The sequence below is a fragment of the Stegostoma tigrinum genome, chromosome 30, assembly GCF_030684315.1.
Source record: "Stegostoma tigrinum isolate sSteTig4 chromosome 30, sSteTig4.hap1, whole genome shotgun sequence".
NCBI lineage: Eukaryota > Metazoa > Chordata > Chondrichthyes > Orectolobiformes > Stegostomatidae > Stegostoma > Stegostoma tigrinum.
The window spans coordinates 44,509,983-44,523,911 of NC_081383.1; the positions used below are offsets into that span (position 1 = coordinate 44,509,983).

The window sequence follows — 13,929 nt, forward strand, 5'->3', positions numbered from 1 at the left end:
ATGTGGAGTTCAGTAAAGTGCTTGTAACAGAGGCTACAGCAGCTGAGGGCTAAAGTTAGGGCTATGCGTTAACAATCCACACAGAACAGTCAGCTACAGGTCGAGTTATAAATTCTGCTTGCATGTAACCCTGGAGTAATCGCCCATTGTTCTCATAACCTAATACAAATGTTCAAATAAAGTGAAGAAATTTACAGTATTTTGTGTGAAAGCAACAGTTTTTCTCCAGTATTTGATCCGGTAATGCTAATCCTGGAAGCTGCAAGCCAAGTTCAGATCTGGAGAGGCCCGTATAGGTGGGATAGTAGACAATGAAGACAGTTTTCTGAGATTACAGTGGGATCTTGATGAAATAGGTCAATGGGCTGAAAAACAGCAAATGGAGCTCAATCTGGATAAATGCAGGGAATTGGATTTAGGTACAGTAAACGAGGGTAGGGCTTATACAATTAATGGTAGGGCCTTGGGTAATGCTGTAGAACAGAGGGACCTGGCAGTGCAGGTACATTATTCTTTGAAGTCTGTGTCCCATATAGGCAGGATGGTTAAAATAACGTTTGGCACACTTACCTTCATTTCTCAGTCCTTTGACTATAGGAGTTGGTTATTCATGTTCAGGATGTGCAGGACATTGGTAAGGGCTCTTCAGGAATACTGTGTCCAGTTCTGGTCACCCAGCTATAGGAAGGATATTATCAAACTGGAGAGGGGGGTTCAGAAGAGATTTACCAGGATGTTGCCGGGTGTGGAGGGTTTGAGTTATAAAGGAAGGCTTGATAGGCTGGGACTTTTTCCACTGGAGTGGAGGAGTGTGAGAGGCAACATGATAGATGTTTATAAAATAATGAGGGGTGTACACAATGTCGGTTGTCTTTTAGGGGATTTCAAGACTATGGGGCACATTTTTAAGGTGAGAGGAGGACGACTTAAGAAAGACATGAGGGGTAAATATTTCACACAGAGGGTGGTTCGTGTGTGGAATGAACTTCCTGAGGAAGTGGGGCATGTGGGTATAATTACAACGTTTAGAAGACATGGCTAAGTACATGGATAGGAAAGGTTTTGAGGGATACGGGCCAGGAGCAGGCAGGTGGGACGTGTTTAGCTTGGGATTATGTTCGGCGCGGACTGGTTGGACCGAGGGGTCTGTTTCCATGCTGTATGACTCTGTGACACCAGCTATCCTGGGGTTGTCTGAGAGTATGGAGTTGGCTAGTGTTATGCAGGAGCTGCTGGGTGCTCTGAAACAACCTACACAGTTATGCATGGTGTGCACATTATGTTAAAGCAGTGAATCCACCTCTTTCAACAAAAGACAAATCGGGATTTTAACGAAACCCGTGGGACTGTGGCTTTAAGGGCATTGTTAAGGGAGATCTGTGGGCTCAACCATTATGACAAGAGTTGGTGCGGAATGGGGGTGTGGGCAGTGCGCTATAGACTATATCATGACAACAATGGGGAGGTAAGGTCTTAATGTACCGTAGGAAGAACAGAAATTGCTGGAAAAACTCAGCAGGTCTGGTAGCACCTGTGGACTGAAAGTGGAGTTAAAGTTTCAGGTTGAGTGATCCTTCCTCAGAATGGAAGGGTCACCAGACCTGAAACTTTAACTCTGCCTTCTGTTCACAGATGCTACCAGACCTGCTGATTTTTTCCAGCAACAATTTCTGTTTTTATTTCTGATTTCCAGCAGCTGCAGTTCTTTCAGATTTTTTTTTCTCTCTATGCACTGTACATTGCACATCTTTGGAAACCATTATATATAAAAATCTCCAAATTATTTTGGTAACAGTCACATGAATCTACTTTACAGAATATTTACAGCGCTTTTACAGCATATACAAATAAATACCATTTCCAAGAGTAAACATAAAACCTAAAGGGTCAGTCTTGTTATGAGGATCAATGATTAGTTGCCATTGATGGTTGGTTCAGGGAAACGGTGCTATTGATGCCTCTCAGTTGTTGTGGCCATGGTGTCTGTGAAAGGCAGAGAAGGAGAAAGATGATGGTGAGATGTAACAGCACATGGTCAAACGTCAATTTCACAGCCTTAAGTGCTCACAATACAGTGACATTGGCACACAGGACAGGCCTACATCTGCATGGACTTGATGGGCCGAACAGCTTCACACTGTGTTGCAACAACCCTACAAAAGCTGGGCCTGATATTATGCTTGGACATCAGTAGCCCCAAGCCAAGTGTCCCCACTCACTGTTTCTTTGCCGCACTGCACTTGGTTAGAACTACAAGTCATTAGTCAACAGGTACCAGCCCTCAAAAGGTGGGAAAACCACAGATTCTTGGGATAGGAGGGCTGTCCTGTGGGGAGAGGTTGAGGAGACTGGGCCTGTATTCTCTGCTGAAAGAATAACAGGTGATCTCATAGAAACAAAGGCAACCAAATTAGCACTTAGCTATGGGGGGGGGGGGGGGGGGGGGGCTCGGGTGACAATGGCTTTAAGAGATGTGTTTCATCCTGGTTTCTTCTACAGAGATTGAGGGACAGGTGAGAGCAGCCTACAAGAAGATAAACAACTTACCTGGGCCATCTCCAACACATCCCTCTCCTTTCTGGACCTTTCAGTCTCCATCTCAGGTAACCAGCTAGAAACTGATGTCCATTTCAAGCCGACTGACTCCCACAGCTACCTAGAATACACCTCCTCCGACCCCCCTCCTGCAAAAATTCCATCCCCTATTCCCAATTCCTCTGCCTCCGCCGCATCTGCTCCCAAGATGAGGCATTCCACTCCCGCACATCCCAGATGTCCACGTTCTTCAAGGATCACAACATTCCCCCTGCAGTGGTCGAGAACGCCCTTGACCGCATCTCCCGCAACACATCCCTCACACCCCGCCCCCCCGCCACAACCGCCCCATGAGGATCCCCCTCGTTCTCACATACCACCCCACCAACCTCCGGATACAACGTATCCTCCTCCAACACTTCCGCCATCTACAATTGACCCCACCACCCAAGCTATTTTTCCATCCCCACCCTTGTCTGCCTTCCGGAGAGACCACTGTCTCCGCGACTCCCTTGTCCGCTCCACATTCCCCTCCAACCCCACCACACCCGGCACCTTCCCCTGCAACCGCAGGAAGTGCTACACTTGCCCCCACACCTCCTCCCTCACCTCCATCCCAGGCCCCAAGATGACCTTTGATATGAAGCAGATGTTCACCTGCACATCTGCCAATATGGTATATTGTATCCATTGCACCCGGTGTGGCTTCCTCTACATTGGGGAAACCAAGCGGAGGCTTGGGGACAGTGTTGCAAAACACCTCCGCTTGGTTCGCAACAAACAACTGCACCTCCCAGTCGCGAACCATTTCAACTCCCCCTCCCATTCCTCAGACGACATGTCCATCATGGGCCTCCTGCAGTGCCACAATGATGCCACCTGAAGGTTGCAGGAACAGCAACTCATATTCCGCTTGGGAACCCTGCAGCCCAATGGCATCAATGTGGACTTCACAAGCTTCAAAATCTCCCCTTCCCCCACTGCATCCCAAAACCAGCGCAGCTCGTCCCCTCCCCCCACTGCACCACACAACCAGCCCAGCTCTTCCCCTCCCCCCACTGCATCCCAAAACCAGCCCAGTCTGTCTCTGCTTCCCTAATCTGTTCTTCCTCACCCATCCCTTCGTCCCACCTCAAGCCACACCTCCATTTCCTACCTACCACCTCATCCCACCTCCTTGACCTGTCCATCTTCCCTGGACTGACCTATCCCCTCCCTACCTCCCCACCTACACTCTCTTCTCTACCCATCTTGTTTTCTCTCCATCTTCGGTCCGCCTCCCCCTCTCTCCCTATTTATTCCAGAACCCTCTCCCCATCCCCCTCTTTGATGAAGGGTCTAGGCTCGAAACGTCAGCTTTTGTGCTCCTGAGATGCTGCTTGGCCTGCTGTGTTCGTCCAGCTCCACACTTTGTTGTCTTGTGAAGCCTTGGGTGTTCTTTTAAGAAGTTGGAACAATGGAAGGGTGGTACGGTGGCTCAGTGGTGAGCACTGCAGCCTCTCAGTGTAGGGGACCTGGGTTCAATCCCACCCTCAGGCAACTGTCTGTGTGGAGTTTGCACATTCTCCCCATGTCTGCGTGGGTTTCCTCCGGGTGCTCCGGTTTCCTCCCACAGTCCAAAGATATGCAGGCTAAGTGGATTGGCTATGCTAAATTGCCTGTAGTGTTCGGGGGTGTGTACGTTAAGTGCATGTTTAGTGATGGGAAATGCAGGATCATGGGGGAATGCTCTTCAGAGGTTCAGTGCCAACCTGTTGGGCTATGTGGCCTGTTTCCTATAGGGGATTCTATGATATAACGAGAAGCAATCTGAATGGGTGTGGTCAATCTCCCACCGTCAGAACCAGGGTCTTTAGTTTTCCTGCTGGGGATGTGAAAAAGCTGCCACATCTCTCTTTGCTACAGCTAAAAGCTGGAGTTCTCTCTCTCTCTCAGAATTGTTTTTTGATGTTATCTTCCTGCACGTGAGACAATCTGTTTCTCTGAATTTGCCCCTTGCCGAGAAGTTGGGATGTTGCTATATTGGAACAGTCGTAGTTACTGTATCGATTGTTCTGTTAAATGTTCCAATTGCGAATAAAGTTATTCTAATTCCTTCCTTGATAATGGGAACTGCAGATGCTGGAGAATCCAAGATAACAAAGTGTGGAGCTGGATGAACGCAGCAGGCCAAGCAGCATCTCAGGAGCACAAAAGCTGACGTTTCGAGCCTAGACCCTTCATCAGACCCTTCTGATGAAGGGTCTCGGCCCGAAACGTCAGCTTTTGTGCTCCTGAGATGCTGCTTGGCCTGCTGTGTTCATCCAGCTCCACACTTTGTTATCTAATTCCTTCTTTCTTTTGTTTATTATAACTATAGTGGATGAATAAAGTGTGTTTTGCTTTAAAATAAGAAGTAGTTCAGGTCTAGACTATTTTCTGAATATTTTGAGGAGGTTGCGTCTCATCCATAACACTCCGCACTCAGGGAGGGGTGAATCTGCGAAATTCTCTACCACAAAAGGGCTGGGAAGGTTCAGTTATTGAGCAGGTTCAGGACAGAGATTGGTAGCAGAAACAGGGTGAGTGAAGTTTGTGCAGTGAGAGACAGAGTTAACTTTTTGAATCTAATATGACTTCTTCAGGACTGAGGATTCATATTGGACTCAAAACATTTTCTGTCCGCAGATGCTGTCAGACCTGCTCAGTTTCTCCAGCACTCGTTTCAGATCTACAGCATCCACAGTATTTCGCTTTTATGAGAAATTGATAAATTGCAAGTTATTTTGTTCATTCATGGGGTGAGGGCATTTCTGGCCTGGCAGCATTTATTGCCCATCCCTAATTACCCAGAGGGCAGTTAAGAGTCAACCACATTGCTGTGGGTCCGGAGTCACAGACCAGGTAAGGATGGCAGTTTCCTTCCCTAAAGGACATTAATGAACCAGATGGGTTTTCTCAATAATTGGCAATGGATTCATGGTCAACATCAGATTCTTAATTTCAGATATTTATTGAATTCAAATTCCACCTTCTGCTGTGCCGGGATTTGAACCTAGGTCCCCAGAACATTACTTGGGGTCTCCGGATTAACAGTCCAGTGATAATAGCAATAGATAGACCATCGCCTCCACAGTTATGAACAATGTTAAGGGAAATAGCAATATGAGGGAAATGATCAGCCATGATCGAGGACAGTGGAACAGGCTTAAGGCTTCAATGACTACTCCTGCTCTTACCTTCCCAGCAGCCTGGTTGTCAAAATGGGTGATACTCACAAACTGGGTAAAACATTGTTGTATCCGGGGATGGTTTCTCCCGGTTTGTTTCTCCGAGTCTATCGCTCCCCTCCTGGACAAGGAGCTGTGAATAGGTTCCAGGGCCCCGAGAGGTGAGGGGAAGGCGGGAGTCAGGCTCCAAGCACACAATCCTGAGTGGAGTAGCTTGTATGTAACAGCTGGACCCACAGGTCAGAGATGTGTGCGTGTGTCTGCACCCGTGTTTGCATGCACATGGCCATGCACTGTGCATACGTGTGGGCGTGCATGTGTGTACATGTGTGGTTGCTGGCTGAGGCAGCTTGTGGACACAGACGTGTGTGTGTGTGTGTGTGTGTGTGTGTGTGTGTGTGTGTGTGTGTGTGTGTGTGTGTGTGTGTGTGTGTGTGTGTGTGTGTGTGTGTGGTTTTGCTGGAAGATTGACAGGAGGTTAGCTGCAGCCCATGCCTACCTCCCAGTAGACCCCGTCTTGATTCTGGCTGGGCATTTGACCAAGGTGACCTCCTGAGAGGGGGAGATCCCAGCAGAAGAGTCCTTTAAGCAGAATGTCGTCCTGGAGGCAGAAAAACACACAGCAATTCAAGTGGGTACAAATATAACTAACTACTTACTTTAACACTTCACCACTCAACAATCATTCATATCTGAAAGTTGTGGTTAAACACCTTTTTCTCATTTCTAACCCTACATTTTCACAAAGCATTGACCATTATTCTGATCCCACTAAGATCAATAATTACAAGTTCGTCAGTCTTTTGGGCAGGGGAGTGGTCTTGGATGAATTGATGACTTGGAGCTATTGACAGAGAGTCCTCTCTCCTTAAATTTCCCTCAGACACGGGGCAGTCACTAACTATTTCAATATTTCAAATTCCTATATCCAACCAGCATCCAGATAGAACCAGCTCCTTTGGAACCCTCTGACCCAGATCCACCTGGGACCCAAGGCCAGGCCTTCCTTACGGGCAGTGCCTGCTGCTCACCCAACGAAAGCTGCAGGCAGCACTCTGTCAGTGCACAGCTCACATCCTATAATGATCGGTCCAGAGGGGGCTGCCGACTCGGACACACACACCTGCGCGTGCGCGCGCACACACACACACACACACACACACGCATGGTGCACACTCATGCGCACGTACACACACACATGCGCACACACACGCGCGCACACACACCAGTCCCAAAGGCAGTGGTGTTGGTGGCAGAAGTAATGTAGCAGCAGTATGGCTAATCACACATTAGTTAGGTCTGTGCTTGACAAACATTTTCCCACCATCACACCCTTTTTTTAAAAATTTCATTCATGGATTGACAGCATTACTGGCTGGACCAGCATTTATTGCAAAGAGGGCAGTTGAGAGTGAACCACATTGCTGTGGGGCCGATATTATATGTAGGCCAGACCAAGTAAGGATGGCAGTTTCCTTCCCAAAAGGGCATCAGTGACAATCAATTCACGGTCATCTTTAGACTCTTAATTCCTAATTTTTAATCAAATCCAAATTCCACCATCTGCCATTTGAAATGTGTCTACAGAACATGACCGGGGTCTCTGGATTAACAGTCCTGTGATAACACCAGGAGATCAGTCACCTCTCTGATTTCAAAGCTGGAAAACTGCAATGACACTTCAGTGAAGGCTGGGGAACGGAGGGGTATTGGAGGCAAGGTACAGAAAGTCTGTAACAGTGAGGGCAGTCTATGTTAAACAAAAACAGACTGACATTGCTGGGCTGGCCGCATGTGTAGAGAGAGGTTTCAGGTCCAGAACTACGCAGTCTATGTTAATGTGGTTTGATGAGGCTTATTCTGAGGAGAAACACTGGGATAGATCAGATAGTTAGGGAGAATCAACCACAGAATTGTTAGGAGGCCATTCATCACTGTTCTATCATCCAGAGACAATCTCCTGCCTTTTCTCCCATATCCCTGCACATTATTTCCATCTAAATAACCATCCAGTGCTCTCCTGAAAGCCTTCATGGAACTTCCCTCCATCACAATTCCAGGCAGTGCATTCCAAATCCTAACTACTCATTGGGTGAAAGAGAATTTTCCTCACATCACCATTGCTTTATTTACACATCATTTTCATAGAATCCCTACAGTGTGGAAGCAGGCCATGTGGTCCATTGAGTCTACACCAACCCTCTGAAGCTCATCCCACCCAGACCCATCACCCTACCCTATCCCAGTAACCCTACAATTCCCATGGCTAATCCACCTGACCTACATATCCCAGGATACTACAGCCAATTAGCATGGCCAATCCATCTAGTCTGCACATCTTTGGACTGTGGGAGCAAACCCACACAGACACAGGGAGAATGTGCAAACTCCACACAGACAGTCCCCCAGACTGGAATCGAACCTGGGTTCCTGCCCTCTTGCTCTTTCCTTCTTCCATGAGTGGTATCAGTTCCTGACTGTCTACGCTAACCAGCCCGCTCATAATTTTGAAAATGTCAATCAAAACTCCTCTCCGCTGCTTTCTCTCCAAGGAGAGCAGTCCCAACTTCTTCAATCTATCCTCATTACTGAAATTTCCTATTTCTGCAAACATTCTTGTAAGCTGCTTCTGCTCTCTCCCCTGTACATTCAAATCTTTTCTATAATCTGGTGCCAGGAACCGTCCACAGTACTCCAGCTGAGGGCTAACAAGCACCTTGTACAAGTTCAATATCATCTGCCTGCCCTTGTACTCAGTGCCCCTATTGCTAAAGCTGAGAACATGACGAGTCAGCTCAGAGAAACAGCTTGACAAATCACCTTGTCCTTACTTTTTTTGAGATTCTCCACACTTCACCTGGATCCTCTCCACATGGATATCGAAGTTGGAAATGACGGAGGGGGCCCACAGCGAAAGTTTGTACCAAGCAATGGAACTCTGCATCCTTTTCCACAGCGATCCCCAGGTTAAGGAGGACTCCCACTTAAACTTCATCAGCAGTAGATCTCCAATATCCACCTCGGTCACCACCAAGAATGAATGGGTCTTGTTGGGTGCAAACATCTCCACACTAGATAAAGGAATGAGACAGCTCGAGTGAAACTTGATGGTTTTACCAAAGGGAAGAGAAGATATTGGATGCCCAAGTACATGGTGGTTTGAAAATGTCAACCATAGGAGAGGGCAGGGTTGATGTATCTCTTGTCTCAAATGAATCTTTGGCAGTTGGTGCAGTGTGATGAGTGACACACATAGTTTGAGGCTCAGTATGGAAAAATCCAAACTTAGAAACATAGAAAATAGGAGCAGGAGTAGGCCATTCAGCCCTTCAAACCTGCTCCATCATTCAATCAGAGATAATGGGAACTGCAGATGCTGGAGATTCCAAGATGATAAAATGTGAGGCTGGATGAACACAGCAGGCCAAGCAGCATCTCAGGAGCACAAAAGCTGACGTTTCGGGCCTAGACCCTTCATCAGAGAGGGGGATGGGGGGAGGGAACTGGAATAAATAGGGAGAGAGGGGGAGGCGGACCGAAGATGGAGAGCAAAGATGATAGGTGGAGAGGGTGTAGGTGGGGAGGTAGGGAGGGGATAGGTCAGTCCAGGGAAGACGGACAGGTCAAGGAGGTGGGATGAGGTTAGTAGGTAGCTGGGGGTGCGGCTGGGGGTGGGAGGAAGGGATGGGTGAGAGGAAGAACCGGTTAGGGAGGCAGAGACAGGTTGGACTGGTTTTGGGATGCAGTGGGTGGGGGGGAAGAGCTGGGCTGGTTGTGTGGTGCAGTGGGGGGAGGGGATGAACTGGGCTGGTTTAGGGATGCAGTGGGGGAAGGGGAGATTTTGAAACTGGTGAAGTCCACATTGATACCATATGGCTGCAGGGTTCCCAGGCGGAATATGAGTTGCTGTTCCTGCAACCTTCGGGTGGCATCATTGTGGCAGTGCAGGAGGCCCATGATGGACATGTCATCAAGAGAATGGGAGGGGGAGTGGAAATGGTTTGCGACTGGGAGGTGCAGTTGTTTGTTGCGAACTCCGCTCAGTTCGCAACAAACAACTGCACCTCCCAGTCGCAAACCATTTCCACTCCCCCTCCCATTCTCTTGATGACATGTCCATCATGGGCCTCCTGCACTGCCACAATGATGCCACCCGAAGGTTGCAGGAACAGCAACTCATATTCCGCCTGGGAACCCTGCAGCCATATGGTATCAATGTGGACTTCACCAGTTTCAAAATCTCCCCTTCCCCCACTGCATCCCTAAACCAGCCCAGTTCATCCCCTCCCCCCACTGCACCACACAACCAGCCCAGCTCTTCCCCCCCACCCACTGCATCCCAAAACCAGTCCAACCTGTCTCTGCCTCCCTAACCGGTTCTTCCTCTCACCCATCCCTTCCTCCCACCCCCAGCCGCACCCCCAGCTACCTACTAACCTCATCCCACCTCCTTGACCTGTCCGTCTTCCCTGGACTGACCTATCCCCTCCCTACCTCCCCACCTACACCCTCTCCACCTATCTTCTTTGCTCTCCATCTTCGGTCCGCCTCCCCCTCTCTCCCTATTTATTCCAGTTCCCTCCCCCCATCCCCCTCTCTGATGAAGGGTCTAGGCCCGAAACGTCAGCTTTTGTGCTCCTGAGATGCTGCTTGGCCTGCTGTGTTCATCCAGCCTCACATTTTACCATCATTCAATCATCTCACTCAGTATCTGTTCCCATTTGCTCTCCATACTCTTGAATCCTGTTAGACCTGAAGCTCTATAAGACTTTGGTTAGGCCACAGTTAGAGTGTTGCATTCACTTCTGGTCACCACATCACAGGAAAGATGTAGACGTTTTGGAGAGGGTGCAGAACAGGTTTACCAGGATGCTGCCTGGATCAGAGGGTATGAGCTATAAGGAGAGGCTGGAAAATCTCTGGGAGCTTTCTCTGAAGCGGTGTAGGCTGAGGGGAGATCTGAAAGAAGTCTATGAAATTATGGGATGCACAGATAGGGTTGACAATCAGAATCATTATCCCAGGGTCGAAATGTCTAATACTAGCGGGTATACATTTCAGGTGAGGGTGGGGGGAGGTAGAAAGAATTCAAAGGGGATGTGAGGGGCAAGTTTTCTTTTTACACAGAGAGGGTTAGGGGTGTGGAATGCACTGTCAGCGATGGTGATGGAGGCAGATACAATTGAGGTGTTTAAGGGGCTTTTAGATAAACATATGAATAAGCAAGGAATGGAGGGATATGGGAAAAAGTCAGGAAGAAGGGATTAGTTCAATTTGTCGTCATACTCGGTACAACTTCATGGCCCGAATGGCCTGTGCCTGTGCTGTTCAGGTCTATGTTCTACGTAACAATATTTAACTCCTTCTTGAAAAGATTCAATGATTTGGCCTCTACTATTTTCTGTGGCAGAGAATGCACCACCCTCTGGCTGAAGACATCTACTCTCATCTGTCATATAATAGCAAACTCCCCATCTTTAGTCTGTGGCTCCCCCAGATTCTGGGCTCCCTGATCATCAGGAACATCATTCCCGAGTTTACCCCATCCAGTCCTGTTAGAATTTAACAGCTTTCTCCAAGAACCTTCCTCATTCCTCTGAACTCTGGTGCTAACCAATCCTATGGCTCCTCACACATAAACCTGCCATCCCAGGGATCACAGGAAATCCTCAGCAGATCAAGACAGTGTCTGCGTGGAGAGAAACACAGCTCACATTTCAGTACACAAGCATGCATCAGAACCGGGAGAAGTTAGAAAGGTCATAGTCTTCGATATTTTCTGATCAGCCTGTTCAGTAATGTTATTACACAGGTCTGGAGGTGACACTTGACCCCTGGTCTGCTGGTCCAGAGGTAGGGACACAACCATTGCATCATAAGAACCCTCATAGTTTCAGAGAAATGGGGAAGGCCGAAAATTTAAAATAAGGGAGAAAGAAGGTACGAGACATTAACTGGCAAGACAGAAAAGTTCATAGAAATGGCCAGATGGGCAAATAAAGGAATATAAAGTGAGTCTAAAGAATGGCAAGGCAAGCAGCTGCTATTCAAATGCAAAAACATGAAAAATAAGATTAAAGCTGCAACAGGAGTGGCAGAAGGGTAGGGAAGTTGGTGCAGAGTTTGGGAAATACGGACAGTTGGAAATTGTTGAACTCTGCATTGATTCCAGAAGCTGTGAATTGGGGAGTCAGAAGATGAGGTGCTGTTCCTGAAGCCACACTGGAACAGTGCAGCAGACAGAGCGCACAGATGTCAGTATGAGAGCTGCACAACTCATGCAGTTGTGCTAAGATGAAGCTTCCAGAAGTTTGGGGTTATGGTCACAGACACAATGGTGTCCCACAAAGCAGTCAGTCCCTCTGTGTTTGTTCACCCTGATGTGCAGCAACTGCATTGTTCTAGCAAATACCATGGACTAAGTTGAAAGTAGTACAAGTAAATTGTTGCTTCACCTGGAACGATGACTTAGGGGCTTGGAGATCAAGGCTAAAGGAGGCAAAAGGCCAGTATTACACCTTTTGCAGTAGCATAGAACATGCCAAGGAGTTTTGAGAGATCTAGGTGAGGAAAAGTGTGTTACAGAGGCAATGGTCCTTTATAGTGGTGACAGGCAAGAGAAGGGGAGATTCATTTATTGGTGCTAGTGAATCGAGTTGGGAAATGGCAATGCTCCTTTAAATGTGGAAGCTGATGGGGTGGAAGGGTAGGAGGGGGAACAGAAGGGCAGGAAATGAATCTGACATAGTTGAGAGCCATGTGAATGGTAGCAGGGGTGTCCTCAGTACAGGAATCCTTTGGGCAGCATGGTGGCTCAGTGATTAACACTGCTGCTAGGGACCTGGGTTCAATTCCACCCTTGTGTGGCTGTCTATGAGGGATTCGCACGTTCTCCCCGTGTCTGCGTGGGTTTTGTCCAGGTGCTCCGGTTTCCTCCCGCAATACAAAGATGTGCAGGCTAGGTGGATCGGCCATGTTTTAAGTGTCCAGGGGATATGCAAGCTAGGTGGGTCAGCCATTAGAAATGCAGAGTGACAGGGATAGGGTCAGGTGGTGGGTCTGGGTGGAATGCTTGTTAGCGGGTCGGTGTGGACTCAATGGTCTGAATGGCCTGCTTCCATACTGTAGGGATTATTCTTGGAAGAAGAAACAAACAGATGCAATGGAAATGGGGAAACAGGGAGAATGGAATGGAGCCCTCACAGGAGTCAAGCTGTGAAAGTGCAGTCAGGTTACTTTCAGAGTCGATGGGATTTATAACTAATATTAGCAGACAGCAGATCCCCTAAATGGTGACAGGGGAATGAAACACAGGGACATGGCAAAGACCAGTTGAGGTGAAAGTGGAAGTTTTCCAGTTTGGGTGAGAGCTGGAATTGCCTCTGATACTGAGACGAACGTACTGGAGAATGTGGAAGGTGCCTAAAGAAGAAGACGACAATTGGTGCTCCATATTCCAAACAAAAAGATGGGCACAACAAGGGCCCACATCAGTATCCATGGTAACAGCTTCATTTGAACAAAGTGGAAAGAGAAATGATTCAATGAGAGATCGAGTTTAGCCAGCCAAGGAAGGGTCAGAGCGGATGGCTCACTCATTAGGGCCTGAATTCAAGCTAAACACAATCTCCTGGAACACACCATTATCCTCCTGGGAGGGCGGGGGAAAGAGGAGGTTAAGGACACAGGAGCTCCAAGGGATTGAGATAAAAGTTGTGCAGGGAGAGTACAATTGCATACAGATCCAGAAGAGAAAGTAACAACTCTATCACTAACAAAATATTTGGAACAGCTTGTGAATAATTAAAGCTGCGGTCTTCCAAGGTCCCTGGTCGAGAGCAAGGAAGAGACAGAACGAGAGAGGGAGACAGCGAGAGCACGAGAGCGCGAGAGTGGGAGACAGCGAGACAGCGAGAGAGCGAGAGAGCGAGACAGCGAGACAGCGAGACAGCGAGACAGCGAGACAGCGAGAGAGCGAGAGAGCGAGAGAGCGAGAGAGCGAGAGAGCGAGACAGCGGGAGAGAGAGGGAGAGAGAGGGAGAGAGAGGGAGAGAGAGGGAGAGAGAGGGAGAGAGAGGGAGAGAGCGAGAGAGCGAGAGAGCGAGAGAGCGAGAGAGGGAGAGTGCGAGAGAGGGAGAGTGCGAGAGAGGGAGAGTGCGAGAGAGGGAGAGTGCGAGAGAGGGAG

At 48.3% G+C, this 13,929-nt stretch overlaps 1 protein-coding gene across 1 annotated transcript in view; it reads right to left on the bottom strand.

Annotated features, from left to right (window-relative positions):
• Positions 1 to 1,633: 1,633 nt before the first annotated feature.
• Positions 1,634 to 13,929, bottom strand: part of LOC125465740 (lipoprotein lipase-like) — a 79,721-nt gene continuing 67,425 nt past the window's right edge. The window contains exons 8-10 of the mRNA XM_048559518.2: positions 8,576 to 8,815; positions 6,244 to 6,345; positions 1,634 to 1,983 (exon numbers count right to left, since the gene is read on the bottom strand). Of these exons, the coding sequence (XP_048415475.1) occupies positions 1,962 to 1,983; positions 6,244 to 6,345; positions 8,576 to 8,815 (364 nt within the window). The 3' untranslated portion in view covers positions 1,634 to 1,961. The remainder of the gene's footprint in view (positions 1,984 to 6,243; positions 6,346 to 8,575; positions 8,816 to 13,929) is intronic.